This window comes from Carassius gibelio, chromosome B8, assembly GCF_023724105.1.
Source record: "Carassius gibelio isolate Cgi1373 ecotype wild population from Czech Republic chromosome B8, carGib1.2-hapl.c, whole genome shotgun sequence".
NCBI classification, from domain to species: domain Eukaryota; kingdom Metazoa; phylum Chordata; class Actinopteri; order Cypriniformes; family Cyprinidae; genus Carassius; species Carassius gibelio.
The window spans coordinates 2615504-2630396 of NC_068403.1; the positions used below are offsets into that span (position 1 = coordinate 2615504).

Genomic DNA, 14893 nt, shown 5'->3' on the forward strand with positions numbered 1-14893 from the left:
CACACACACACACAAACACACACACGTTTGTTTTGGTGAAAAGTGGGGACATCCCATAGGTGTAATGGTTTTTATACTGTACAAACTGTACATTCTATGGCCCTTTACCAACCCTACACCTAACCCTAACCCTCACAGGAAACTTTGTGCATTTTTACTTTCTCAAAAAAACTCATCCTGTATGATTTATAAGCGTTTTGAAAAATAGGGACATGGGTTATGTCCTCATAAGTCACCCTCTCCTTGTAATACCTGTGTCATACCCATGTCATTACACACACACACACACACACACACACTTACGCCGCTGGTCCTTCATGCTGCATGATCTTCAGGGCACAATCCATTGTGTTTTTATATTTATGAGCTTCCAAACCCTAAAAAAACACATTTTCATTACTTCTCCAACAGAAATACTCTAGTACACACTTCACCTTAAAAACCTTTTTATTTTATAATAGCAAGTTAATTACCAACATAGTGCTACAATCTCAGCAGACTGAAAAAAAAGGACTGAAATTTGGGGCAAGAAACCATAAATATCAAGAGCTGCTTATTTTATTTAGATTTCTAATATGATATTGATTTGTTTTCTTGTTTCTTCTAATATTTTGTTTTCCTATTTTTTTTATTTATTTTATACAGCACTTTCTTATTTTTTTTAGTGCTTTATAAATCAAATTCTGAATACATTTTAAATAAATGTGAATAATAATCTTGATAACTGATCTGTGCACCTGCATTCTGGTCTTGATGACGTCCAGCGGCGTGTTTCCAAACACACTCGCCGCTCCTGCGATCGCACCGAACGCTCCGGTGATGACGGGGTTGATGGATTTGTTGGGATTGTCACCTAAAACACATCCAGAAAACACCCAATGTGATCAGATGAGACTCTTTCTGAGTGTTTTATATTCAGTGTGATGCTGCAGACTCTCACCCTTGTACCAGTTCCTCAGAGAGGTCATGACGAAGAACCGGATCGCCTGATTGGATCCCTGTTTGAGGACGGTCGCTGTGAGGCCTTGATACGTCCCTCTGATTCCTGAGAGACACATTCAGAGCATCACTTACTACAAACACACATTATATACATCCCATCATATGCACTTTAAACTCTTTACAGTGAATTGCAATTTACAGTGACGAATATGAGATGAACAAACATTTTATATTGTTTCCAATACTTACAATTATTCACATAAAAAAAAAAAAGTTTTTTTTTTTTTTTTGAGAAAAGCATACTGGAATGATAGACTATGCCAAAATAATCCAAAACTTAAATACAACATACTATCATTTCTAAAGCAATTGCTTGCTAGAAGACTTTTTTTTTTCATTTGACTTATTTGTAGCTCTTAATATAAAATTAAAGCCTGAAATGGTCCTGGCAAAATACAAGTAAAAATAAATAAATAAATAAATAAATTATGGTGAATTAAATTTAATGCATAATGTTCAGACTGTCATTATCATGATGTGTATAAAGCATTGACAGAAAGACTGAAGTACAGAGCAGGAAATAAAATAAAATAAAATAAAATAAGGATGCAAATAATAAAACAATGAAATGATTCGCGGGCCCGCTCTGAAGTCCCGAATTGACTCAAATGACTCAAATGATTCGCGGACCCGCTCTGAAGTCCCGATCTGGCTCAAATGACTCAAATGATTCGCGGACCCGCTCTGAAGTCGCGATCTGATTCAAATGACACAAATGACTCAAATGATTCGCGGTCCCGCTATTAAGTCCCGATCTGACTCAAATAACTCAAATGATTCGCGGACCCGCTCTGAAGTCCCGATCTGATTCAAATGACACAAATGATTCGCGGATCCGCTATTAAGTCGCGATCTGACTCAAATGACTCAAATGATTCACGGTCCCGCTATTAAGTCCCGATATGACTCAAATGATTCGCGGTCCCGCTCTGAAGTCCTGATCTGACTCAAATGACTCAAATGATTCGCGGACCCGCTCTGAAGTCGAGATCTGACTCAAATGACACAAATGATTCGCGGACCCGCTCTGAAGTCCCGATCTGATTCAAATGACACAAATGATTCGCGGACCCACTCTGAAGTCGCGATCTGACTCAAATGACACAAATGATTCGCAGACTCGCTCTGAAGTTGCAATCTGACTCAAATGATTCGCGGTCCCGCTCTGAAGTCACGATCTGACTCGACTCAAAAGATTCGCGGATCCGCTTTGAAGACGCGATCTGACTCAAATGACACAAATGATTCGCGACTCAAATGATTCGCGAACGCGCTCTGAAGTCCCGATCTGACTCAAATGACTCAAATGATTCGCGGTCCCGCTCTGAAGTCGCGATCTGACTCAAATGACACAAATGATTCGCGGACCCACTCTGAAGTCGCAATCTGACTCAAATGACTCAATTGAATTGCGGGCCTGCTCCGTAGTCGCGATCTGACTCAAATGACACAAATGATTCGCGGACCCGTTCTGAAGTCGCAATCTGACTCAAATGATTTGCGGACCCGCTCTGAAGTCGCGATCTGACTCAAATGACACAAATGATTCGCGGTCCCGCTCTGAAGTCCCGATCTGAATCAAATTGACTCAAATGATTCGCGAACCCGCTCTTAAGTCCCGATATGACCCAGCATAAACTCGTTGAAAAGTGAAAGGTGAAACGACGTCTTTTTCAGGTCGTCGAAAAGACGTCTATAAAAAGACGTCCAAATTACGTCTAAATATGGTTGTAAAGTTAAAGTTGAAAAGACGTCTTTTCAGACCTAATAACAACTGTGAATTATTTTTCATATTCCTAATTACAGAAAGAGACAATTCACAGTATATTGACACATTTAATGACACATTACATCTTTCATGTAAATTCTTGATCACATCTTAAGCCTCCTTTGATTAAACAGACCGTAAAAACAGTAATATTGTGAAATATAACTACAGAAATAATTGTTTTCTATGTGGATGCATTGTAAAATGTATTTTATGACTGTAAACTGAATTTTTAACACAATTACTCCAGTCTTCAGTGTTACATGATCTTCAGAAATCATTATAATATATGATTTGCTGCTCAAGAAACATTTCTGATTATTATCAATGTTTAACACAGTTGTGCTGCCCAATATTTTGTGGAAACCATTACATTTATCAGTAATATTTTTAATAGACCTTGCAAAAGAGTAGAATTTATTTTGATTTTTTAAAATCAATTTAAAAGTGTTTACTATAAACTTATCAAATTAATCCATCTTTCTGTATAAATATAATTTTTCAAGACAATAAACTATGAACAATTATAACCACATTAGAACAACCAAAAATTTAAATTCTGTCATTAATTTCTTACCCTCATGTTACCCCAAACCCATAACACCCTTTTGTGCAGAACACAAATGAAGATATTTTTTAACAGATGCCTTGTGTACGCAAAAAACAACAACAACAGCAAAAAAAATCTATTCAGAAATTAGGAATCCCCAATGGATTTTCTCAAAAGCACCAAAAGCGCCAGCTCTCACGCCAATGCAACACTGATGCATCATGGTGCTTGTGTGAATGCGTTATTTTAGATTTTAAAAAATTCTCAGATTTCATTAAAAAGTTCTGCATTTATGTTTCAAAGATGAACAAAAGTCTGGCTTGGAACAACGTAAAGGTGAGTGATGAAAATCTTTGGTTTAACTAACACATTAGGTAAATGGTTTCCCACAGGGGCACCAGTAGATCTCTGCCTGATCTCTGATCTTCTGCTTCTTCTGCTCCTTCCTCCATCCCAATTCTGGATTAATGAGCCACCGCAGATGGTTTTTTCTCCAACATCTAAAGTGAGAAAGAAAACAGTAACTAAAATGTAAATTAATAATACAAAAACAATGGTTGTCCTTGTCCAAAATGTACAAATTAAAGTGTACTCATTCTTCGTGAGGGCATATTAACTAATTAGTATATCAGGGGTTGTCAACTCTAGCCCTTAAGGTGAGACTTGGGTCTCTGCAGAGTAAAAGTGGGCGTTTATGATTGAGTGTGTGTTTTCAAACTGCTGGGTGTTTCTAAATCATGCAATCAAAATGATCCCCCTTACCTAACCCCACCCCTAAACCTACCGTCACTACGTCAGCCAATCAGGTATCATGATCTAAAAACACCCTGATCTGGTAACTCCCATTACTTTCCTGCAGAGACCTTTGCTTGGCTTAAGGTCCACTGTCATGCAGAGTTTACGTCTCAATCAGCTTCACAGTTTGCCAAGTTGTGAATATATTGTGTACACAAGGTTGTACTAGGTTGGTGCAAAACTCTGCATGTAAGTGGACCTTGAGAGACAATGCTGAGATCTCCTGCAATATGTTCTGAACATGAACTATAAAGAGGCAGAATGACTTACAACACTGGTGTCCAGTCCTGGGCTGGAGGAGCACCGTTCTGCAGAGTTTCTGCTGATCCTTGATCAGCTGCTCAGATCTGTTTAACTGGGGTTGGAGCTTAATTCTGAAAAAAGAGAAGACAACCAATATTATAATGTTAAAAAGTTAAACAACGTTAAATAATTTGATCCATCCAGTAAAAAATTGTCTAGTAAATCGGTTATTGATTTTAGTCTTATTTTAGTCGACTAAAATACCAAGCAATTTTAGTCGACTAAAATAAGACTAAAATTAAAACAAATCAGATGACTAAAACTTGACTAAAACTAAAAAGAATTAGTCAAAAGACTAAGACTAAAACTAAATTAAAATTTTGTGTCAAAATTAACACTGTTTTCAGTCTCTGAAATAGAAAAGATCTATCAATGATGAACTATTATTTACCCCGCTTGTATCTGCGAGGTGTTCATTACACATTTCACCTGTGTGTTAAGATCAGTAATTATGACTGTCGAATGTCTGACTTGACTCAGTGTATTCTGCCCCTAAACATATGATTAGACTATCAGTCGAATATCACCAAGATTTTAAAATTCAGATTCGACTATGAAAAACCTTAGTCGGGTCACACATAGTAATTTCACAATGTTACTATTTTACTGTATTTTAATCAAATAAATGCAGCAGTGGTGAGTATAAAATATTTATTTTAAATACATGATAAATCTGACCCTTAAACGTTTGAATGGTAGTGTATGTTTGAGGTATTACTTACTAGTCATATGTTTCATAATGTCTAAAAATGTTCTTCAGCTGGATACATGCACGGCCATCAGCATGGAAGAATCTAGAACATAAACAATCTGTCAAAGCCAACAATATTTATCATACAATGCCAGGTTTATTAGAAATAAACAATAGCAGAGGTGAAATGCAGAAAAGAAAAATAATTTACAGATTATACAAACAAATTAAAAGAAAAATAACAGAACTTAAAGTTTTAGGTTTACTAACCGAGTAATACTCTTACAGTGTGGACATCAAAATAACTAACAGGCAAACAAACACACACACATATTATGAAAATATTATGTAAACACACACATATATAAGAAAATTACAGATTCATGCTGATGTAGGCGAAATATATTGTGAAAGATGCATATAAAGTTACCTCTTGTAGTTAGCATTACGGTGCTAACGGACTTTTTCTGAAGACACTGCCCATTTCTATAAAGTACATTTTCAACGAAAGCGTGTCATTTACATGAAAGAAAGTTTCAGGGACCCTTTTATGTTACATTGTTGTAATTAGGGATTAAACTTACCTGAAATGAGAGAAAACAACCATGAGAGACAGCTTCCGTTCAGCTGCTTGACAGTTGGGCTGAGCCCCGTTTCCATGGTGACGTCCTCTGCTCCAGTTCAGCGCGTGACCATCAAGTGTTTTCAAAATATATTTCAATAGATTTAACAGTGCTTCAGACATGACGTCTAATATATTAGCTCACTAGTTTATGTTAATGGATTTGTGGTGCAAAATAAAATGTTTTTTCTGCTAAATTTGGACTAAAGCCCATCTACATTTATTTTTGGGCTAAATTTGGTTTAAAAAAAAAAAAAGACGTTAAATGTCGCTTTTTGAGCTTAATTTGGACCAAATTCGACGAACCAAATGAAGATCTGATCTGATCCAAAAGATTCGCGAACCCGCTCTGAAGTCCCGATCTGACTCAAATGACTCAAATGATTCGCGGTCCCGCTCTGAAGTCCCGATCTTGACTCAAATGACTCAAATGATTCGCGGACCCGCTCTGAAGTCCCGATCTGACTCAAATGACTCAAATGATTCGCGGTCCCGCTCTGAAGTCCCGATCTTGACTCAAATAACTCGAGGCCGCTCGTGATGCTTACTTATTACTTATTAGTTATTTATTTAATAACCTTGATGCTGATTTGCTACTCAATAAAACATTGATTATTACCAATGTAGAAAACCGTTTATATTTTTGTGGAAACTGTGATACATAAAATTTTTCAGGATTCAAAGATGAATAGAAAGTTCAGAACAACACCTTTTATTCGAAATATAATTATTTTGTAAAACTATTTTTTTGTCACTTTTGATCAATTGAATGCATCCTTGCTTAATAAAAGTATTAATTTCTTGAAAAAAATGTTTTTAATGTAAGTGTAGATAAATGAAGTAATTTGTGAGATTTGTTTATCTTGTACAAAATCAGACCTTGTTTTACACAAACTTTAAAATAAAATAACATTTTGGGAACTTTTTAATACAAAATCACAAATTTAACTGTCAATGTAAAATAATTTTATTAGCACATTAGCATTTAGTCTAAGAAGCCTTCAGTCTAGATCTACAAAGAAAAGGCCAAGAACATACACATCACAGGATATGGCACAAACAATCCCAAAGAGTATTTCTAAAGGCCCCAAACACACACACACACACACACACACACACACACACACACACACACACACACACACACACACACACACAGATCTGTCAATGCAGATTCTGCCCTCTAGCGGCCAGATATTGATATTGATTTGTTTTCTTGTTTCTTCTAATATTTAGTTTTCCTATATTTTTTTATTTATTTTATACAGCACTTTCTTATTTTTTTTAGTGCTTTATAAATCAAATTCTGAATACATTTTAAATAAATGTGAATAATAATCTTGATAACTGATCTGTGCACCTGCATTCTGGTCTTGATGACGTCCAGCGGCGTGTTTCCAAACACACTCGCCGCTCCTGCGATCGCACCGAACGCTCCGGTGATGACGGGGTTGATGGATTTGTTGGGATTGTCACCTAAAACACATCCAGAAAACACCCAATGTGATCAGATGAGACTCTTTCTGAGTGTTTTATATTCAGTGTGATGCTGCAGACTCTCACCCTTGTACCAGTTCCTCAGAGAGGTCATGACGAAGAACCGGATCGCCTGATTGGATCCCTGTTTGAGGACGGTCGCTGTGAGGCCTTGATACGTCCCTCTGATTCCTGAGAGACACATTCAGAGCATCACTTACTACAAACACACATTATATACATCCCATCATATGCACTTTAAACTCTTTACAGTGAATTGCAATTTACACCAAGAGTGACGAATCTGAGATGAACAAACATTTTATATTGTTTCCAATACTTACAATTATTCACATACAACAACAAAAAATGTTTGTTTTTTGTTTGTTTTTTTGAGAAAAGTATACTGGAATGATAGACTATGCCAAAATAATGCAAAACTTAAATACAACATACTATCATTTCTAAAGCAATTGCTTGGTAGAAGACTAATCTTTTTTTTTCATTTGACTTATTTGTAGCTCCTAATATAAAATTAAAAGGCCCTATTTTAACGATCTGAAACGCAAGTGTCAAAGCGCAAAGCGCAAGTAACTTTGTGGGCGGGTCTCAGTGCTGTTGCTATTTTCCCGGCGGGATAAATGGCTCTTGCGCCCGGCGCAAATCTAAAATGGGTTGGTCTGAAGTAGCTTCATTATTCATAGGTGTGGTTTGGGCGTAACGTGAAATAAACCAATCAGAGCGTCATCCAACATTCCCTTTAAAAGCAGGTGCGCAAGTTCCATTATGGATTGCTTTTATTGTGGCGTATTTACCAGGCGCACGCCAGGAGCGGTTCACAGCCGAGGAGACTGATGTTCTTGTAAGAGCAGTGAAAGACAGAGAAGTTGTGTTGTATGGGGATGGGAGAAACCCACCCAAAATACACCACAATGATTTCTGTCATCTCATGTGTTAATATTTTTTTTTAGTGTAACAATTTATGATATGCAAAAATAACTGTTGCATCTGTGTAGATTACATGAGCAAAGTGTATGCGCGTTGTGCACGCTATACATTATGGTCAAGCATGCGCCCTTAAAATAGCATAATGAACAACGCGCAACGCGCCACTGACTTTAGACTAGGTTTTTTCTGGTCAGTGGCGCAATTGTTTAATGGAACAGCAAAATAGCACCAGGGATTGTGTGCGCTGAACCGCCCAGGGAGCTCAAGTTCATTCACTAGTTTAGCGACGTGCTTCTGTGGAGGGAAAAGCGCGCTTTGTGCGGGTGCAAAATATGAATGACACACATGCGTCGGTGTACAAAGTCAATTGCGCTGGGTGCAAGATAGGGCCCAAAGCCTGAAATGGTCCTGGCAAAATACAAGTAAAAATAAATTAATAAATGATGGTGAATTAAATTTAATGCATAATGTTCAGACTGTCATTATCATGATGTGTATAAAGCATTGACAGAAAGACTGAAGTACAGAGCAGGAAATAATAAAAAAAAAGGATGCAAATAATAAAACGATGAAATGATTCGCGGTCCCGCTCTGAAGTTGCGATCTGACTCAAATAACTCAAATGATTCGCGGGCCCGCTCTGAAGTCGCTATCTGACTCAAATGACACAATTGATTCGCGGACCCGCTCTGAAGTCGCGATCTGACTCAAATGACACAAATGATTCGCGGACCCACTCTGAAGTCGCGATCTGACTAAAATGACACAAATGATTCGCGGACCCGCTCTGAAGTCGCGATCTGACTCGACTCAAATGATTCGCGGACCCGCATTGAAGTCGCGATCTGACTCAAATGACACAAATGATTCGCGGTCCCGCTCTGAAGTCGCGATCTGCCTCGACTCAAATGATTCGCGGACCCGCATTGAAGTCGCGATCTGACTCAAATGACACAAATGATTCGCGGTCCCGCTCTGAAGTCGCGATCTGCCTCGACTCAAATGATTCGCGGACCCGCATTGAAGTCGCGATCTGACTCAAATGACACAAATGATTCGCGGTCCCGCTCTGAAGTCGCGATCTGCCTCGACTCAAATGATTCGCGGACCCGCATTGAAGTCCCAATCTGACTCAAATGACTCAAATGATTCGCGGTCCCGCTCTGAATTCCCGATCTTGACTCAAATGACTCGAGGCCGCTCGTGATGCTTACTTATTACTTATTAATTATTTATTTAATAACCTTGATGCTGATTTGCTACTCAATAAAACATTGATTATTACCAATGTAGAAAACCGTTTATATTTTTGTGGAAACTGTGATACATAAAATTTTTCAGGATTCACAGATTAATAGAAAGTTCAGAACAACACCTTTTATCCGAAATATAATTATTTTGTAAAACTATTTTTTTGTCACTTTTGATCAATTGAATGCATCCTTGCTTAATAAAAGTATTAATTTCTTGAAAAAAAATGTTTTTAATGTAAGTGTAGATAAATGAAGTAATTTGTGAGATTTGTTATCTTGTACAAAATCAGACCTTGTTTTACACAAACTTTAAAACAAAATAACATTTTGGGAACTTTTTAACACAATATCACTAATTTAACTGTCAATGTAAAATAATTTTATTAGCACATTAGCATTTAGTCTAACAAGCCTTCAGTCTAGATCTACAAAGAAAAGGCTAAGAACATACACATCACAGGATATGGCACAAACAATCCCAAAGAGTATTTCTAAAGGCCCCAAACACACACACACACACACACACACACACACACACACACAGATCTGTCAATGCAGATTCTGCCCTCTAGCGGCCAGATATTGATATTGATTTGTTTTCTTGTTTCTTCTAATATTTAGTTTTCCTATATTTTTTTATTTATTTTATACAGCACTTTCTTATTTTTTTTAGTGCTTTATAAATCAAATTCTGAATACATTTTAAATAAATGTGAATAATAATCTTGATAACTGATCTGTGCACCTGCATTCTGGTCTTGATGACGTCCAGCGGCGTGTTTCCAAACACACTCGCCGCTCCTGCGATCGCACCGAACGCTCCGGTGATGACGGGGTTGATGGATTTGTTGGGATTGTCACCTAAAACACATCCAGAAAACACCCAATGTGATCAGATGAGACTCTTTCTGAGTGTTTTATATTCAGTGTGATGCTGCAGACTCTCACCCTTGTACCAGTTCCTCAGAGAGGTCATGACGAAGAACCGGATCGCCTGATTGGATCCCTGTTTGAGGACGGTCGCTGTGAGGCCTTGATACGTCCCTCTGATTCCTGAGAGACACATTCAGAGCATCACTTACTACAAACACACATTATATACATCCCATCATATGCACTTTAAACTCTTTTCAGTGAATTGCAATTTACACCAAGAGTGACGAATCTGAGATGAACAAACATTTTATATTGTTTCCAATACTTACAATTATTCACATACAACAACAAAAAATGTTTGGTTTTTTGTTTGTTTTTTTGAGAAAAGTATACTGGAATGATAGACTATGCCAAAATAATGCAAAACTTAAAGACAACATACTATCATTTCTAAAGCAATTGCTTGCTAGAAGACTTCTCTTTTTTTTTTCATTTGACTTATTTGTAGCTCCTAATATAAAATTAAAGCCTGAAATGGTCCTGGCAAAATACAAGTAAAAATAAATAAATAAATGATGGTGAATTAAATTTAATGCATAATGTTCAGACTGTCATTATCATGATGTGTATAAAGCATTGACAGAAAGACTGAAGAACAGAGCAGAAAAAAAAAAAAAAAAGGGATGCAAATAATAAAACGATGAAATGATTCGCGGTCCCGCTTTGAAGTCCCGATCTGACTCGACACAAATGATTCGCGGACCCGCTCTGAAGTCGCGATCTGACTCAAATGACACAAATGATTCGCGGACCCGCTCCGAAGTGCCGATCTGACTCAAATGATTCGCGGGCCCGCTCTGAAGTGCCGATCTGACTCGACTCAAATGATTCGCGGACCCGCTCCGAAGTCGCGATCTGACTCAAATAACTCAAATGATTCGCGGGCCCGCTCTGAAGTCCCGATCTGACTCGACACAAATGATTCGCGGACCCGCTCTGAAGTCGCGATCTGACTCAAATGACACAAATGATTCGCGGACCCGCTCCGAAGTGCCGATCTGACTCAAATGATTCGCGGGCCCGCTCTGAAGTGCCGATCTGACTCGACTCAAATGATTCGCGGACCCGCTCTGAAGTCGCGATCTGACTCAAATAACTCAAATGATTCGCGGACCCGCTCCGAAGTCGCTATCTGACTCAAATGACACAATTGATTCGCGGACCCGCTCCGAAGTCGCTATCTGACTCAAATGACACAATTGATTCGCGGGCCCACTCCGAAGTCGCGATCTGACTCAATTAATTCAAATGATTCGCGGGCCCGCTCTGACTCGACTCAAATGATTCGCGGACCCGCTCCGAAGTCGCGATCTGACTCAAATGACTCAAATGATTCGCGGACCCGCTCCGAAGTCGCGATCTGACTCAAATGACACAAATGATTCGCGGACCCGCTCCGAAGTCGCTATCTGACTCAAATGACACAATTGATTCGCGGGCCCGCTCTGAAATCGCGATCTGACTCAAATTACTCAAATGATTCGCGGGCCCGCTCTGAAGTCCCGATCTGACTCAAATCAAGGGCTGCTTGACTGTTGGGCTCAGGGTTGCCAGGTCCCAGAAATATTTCCAGCCCAATGACAACTCAAAACCCGCCCAAATGGAATGAAAACTAGCCCAATTTTTCAGATTAGACAACGGTTGGATTCCCACAAAGGGCCTTAAAATTTGTTTATATAGGTTTAAGTTTAAAGTATTAGCCTTTTGTCTTACCCAAATTCTTAATATCACACACTGTTGTTTTTTTTATACACAATCTCATACAATAAAGGTCAAATAAGAACATATCCTCTCTGATATTTTCTGACCGTAGTCAGAAGTACTAACTTGTACTTACTTTTTCTCTTCTCAGCACTTCTCTCATGCTTTTCTCTCCAGATTTGCGGCTGTTCTGTTTACACACAAGCATCAATATTAAAATTCACACACTGTTAAACTAAATTAACATACACTGGCTTTTATCAATAAAATATCCACCTTGGAAATTATGATCGAAAAAACTGTCAGTTATTTCTTAAGTGAAAGTAAACAGTTGAGGGAAAAAATGGGATGTGAATGATATTGGATGCGTTCATGGTCTCTTAAAGTGGCCGCGCCATAATTTAGCTACTGGCCTCTGTAATGTTAATCCAAGAAAATGAAAATGAAAATCGCTCACTGCTCTTGACTGAATTTCTTTGTAGTTTTAACAGTCAAACCAAAAATTATTCAGAAACCAGATATAATTATTGATATATATAGCAAAACTGTAATAATGTGAGGAATGTTGAAGGTGTCTGAATAAATGTAGGTTTGATTGTATATTTAATTTTTACATTGAAGACTATCCAGTGCTATTATTTGGTTTCTGTACCTTGACACCTACAAACTTGAAAAAAAAACTTAAACATTGGTGTGAAACAGGCGTAAGGTTGTTTGCACCTTGTGCAATGTGGAATTAGTTTACAGCTTTTTCAAGCACTTTGTGAAACATTTTGGAAACAGGAGATGAGACCCTTTTCTAATGCACCACCTAGCATGATAAACCCCTTCTCAAAGACTTACTGTTTGTCAATTTTATTTGGGTAACACATATTCTGAATGCCTTCGGCAGAATTCGAATGAGCCATTTTAATTTAGATTAATCTAGATTAATTTCAAGATCACAGTGAGATTAATCTAGATTAAAAAAATCTCTCTCTCTCTCTCGTGCGCACCGAACGGCACGCGCTACTCTGTTCAGCTTCTCCGCGTTTAGTTTTTGGATGTTTTAATGTTTAAATCGACAAGCGGTACGGCTTAACAACACGTGAGAAAGATAAGCTTTCGTGACGATGCGCAGCAGTGGCCCGTCAACTGTCCTGTCATCTTTTTAGGCTGTCCTCAGCGAGTCAGTTATATAAAATATCAAGGTGAAAGTCATCATAGCTTGCTTAGTATAGACCCAGCTCCCAACCCAACTTTGAGAATAGATTAACGGCGATATTTGTTTTATCGCCCGATAAGAGTCTCGTGTTAACGCAGCACGTTAACGGCGATAACGGCCCACCACTAATATTATTACAGATATGCTTACTGGGTGAACTTGAACACTTGTCCCTTTGTTTTTGTTGTTGTTTGTCTTCTCTTTTTTCAGAACTTTTCACAACATTTTCTTCTTAGATGGTCTAACTGCGCAGCCTCATTTTGATTACAGATTTGAACAGAACAATATACAATATCGGGGCTGTTTTATTTTAGACAGTGGTGCTCTCTTCCCCACACTTCTCAGGTGGTGCTGAATAGATTTCAGCAGTAAAGAGAGAAAGCATCCGTGGTGATGGTTTAAATTCATGGCAGCATATGTTTCTTCTTTGCATGTAAGCTCGAATCCTCATTATATTTAGCAAAGAATTCTGCTCTAGCCTGTTTCGTAGCTTGTTCTTTATCAGTGACATTTGGGAAAATGAACGCTCAACTGCTGTATTGCTGAATGGTAGAGCAAGAAGAAATTCCCAAGATCTTCAAAGTTTTTATCACCTGCAGTATCTGTGTATGCAGAAACTTCTACCCAGAAGTCCTCTGTTTTGCCATCCTCTGCATTGTTCCAGAGTCTGAATTACTTCTCCACTGTTGCTCTGCTTTTCCTACATCTCCCTTGAAGAGGTGGAAAAAGGGAAGATCATCAATCCTTGGCTTACTTGAGGACAGAGTATGACTCGGTGACAGGAATTTGAGAGCCTCTAACTGTTTAATGTTATCTGGAACTCTCTTCCTAATTTCCTTAGATAACTCTAGCATGTAGTCCCTGCACCTGCGTTTAATGTCCTGTTCAGCTAGGTCACTTATTCCATTGGCTTCAAACAAAGCAAGACGGAACTGCACCCCAAAGTCTACGGCATCAATTGACAAAAGATTCCCATCAGAAAGGTTAAACTCCATGATGTCTTGCCAGCTCTGGAATGTCTTCGGCAAACCTATGCGCTCAAGCAGGGACCGGTAAAATGTTAGAAGTTCTGTAAGAAGTTTTGCAGGATCAGGTTTGTCAAGTTGAAAGATTTTATTAAGTCTGTTTAACTCTGACACATTTGGTTGGAGGAATTTCAGGTATATCAGGTTAATATTGTCACTATACATTTGGTACAGCAGTTCCGCAGCATAGCTCCTCTCACTGTCTTTCCTCAACTGAAAATGCAACTTAAGCTCCACATACTGTGCAAGGATCCTGTTGATGCACTCACTAATAGCGAGCCACCTAGTGTCAGACAGTTGCAGAATCTTCAGTGGGCTTTCACCTACATTTATGGTTTTGTACAGTTCAGAATATTTTTGGAAACGCTGGGTGGCATTTGAAAACCAACTGTAGGTCTGAGAAACCATGTACTTAACATTTCTTGGGAGGACACTGACGGCTTTTGATGCACAGAGCTGAAGAGAATGGCACACACACTTTATGTAGATAATATGTGGATTGCTATATAAGAGCCACTTTAAGAGACCATGAACTCATATAGGATTGCTTAATATCTGATGACTATACACAGTTGTTTTTTGGTCGTGACATAAGTGCTCTCATCAACAAATAGAGAGT

The 14893-nt window shown here is 38.4% G+C and overlaps 1 protein-coding gene and 1 long non-coding RNA gene across 5 annotated transcripts in view; both read right to left on the minus strand.

Moving 5' to 3' along the window:
* Positions 1 to 12502, minus strand: part of LOC127963467 (tricarboxylate transport protein B, mitochondrial-like) — a 34867-nt gene extending 22365 nt beyond the window's left edge. Inside the window, exons 1-4 of one of the 4 annotated variants that reach the window (XM_052563400.1) lie at positions 12182 to 12476; positions 941 to 1045; positions 738 to 853; positions 304 to 377 (exon numbers count right to left, since the gene is read on the minus strand). In XM_052563400.1, coding sequence (XP_052419360.1) covers positions 304 to 319 — 16 coding nt within the window. In that variant the 5' untranslated portion in view covers positions 320 to 377; positions 738 to 853; positions 941 to 1045; positions 12182 to 12476. Of the gene's footprint in view, positions 1 to 303; positions 378 to 737; positions 854 to 940; positions 1046 to 7294; positions 7400 to 12181 lie in introns of all 4 variants that reach the window. The other 3 variants (XM_052563401.1, XM_052563402.1, XM_052563403.1) reach the window with 3 other exon arrangements.
* LOC127963472 (uncharacterized) lies at positions 2872 to 6111 on the minus strand. The gene is made up of 5 exons (XR_008154817.1): positions 5694 to 6111; positions 5540 to 5595; positions 5141 to 5212; positions 4386 to 4489; positions 2872 to 3820 (listed from the first exon to the last, which is right to left on the minus strand). It is a non-coding gene; the product is annotated as an uncharacterized LOC127963472 (long non-coding RNA).
* Positions 12503 to 14893: the final 2391 nt, after the last annotated feature.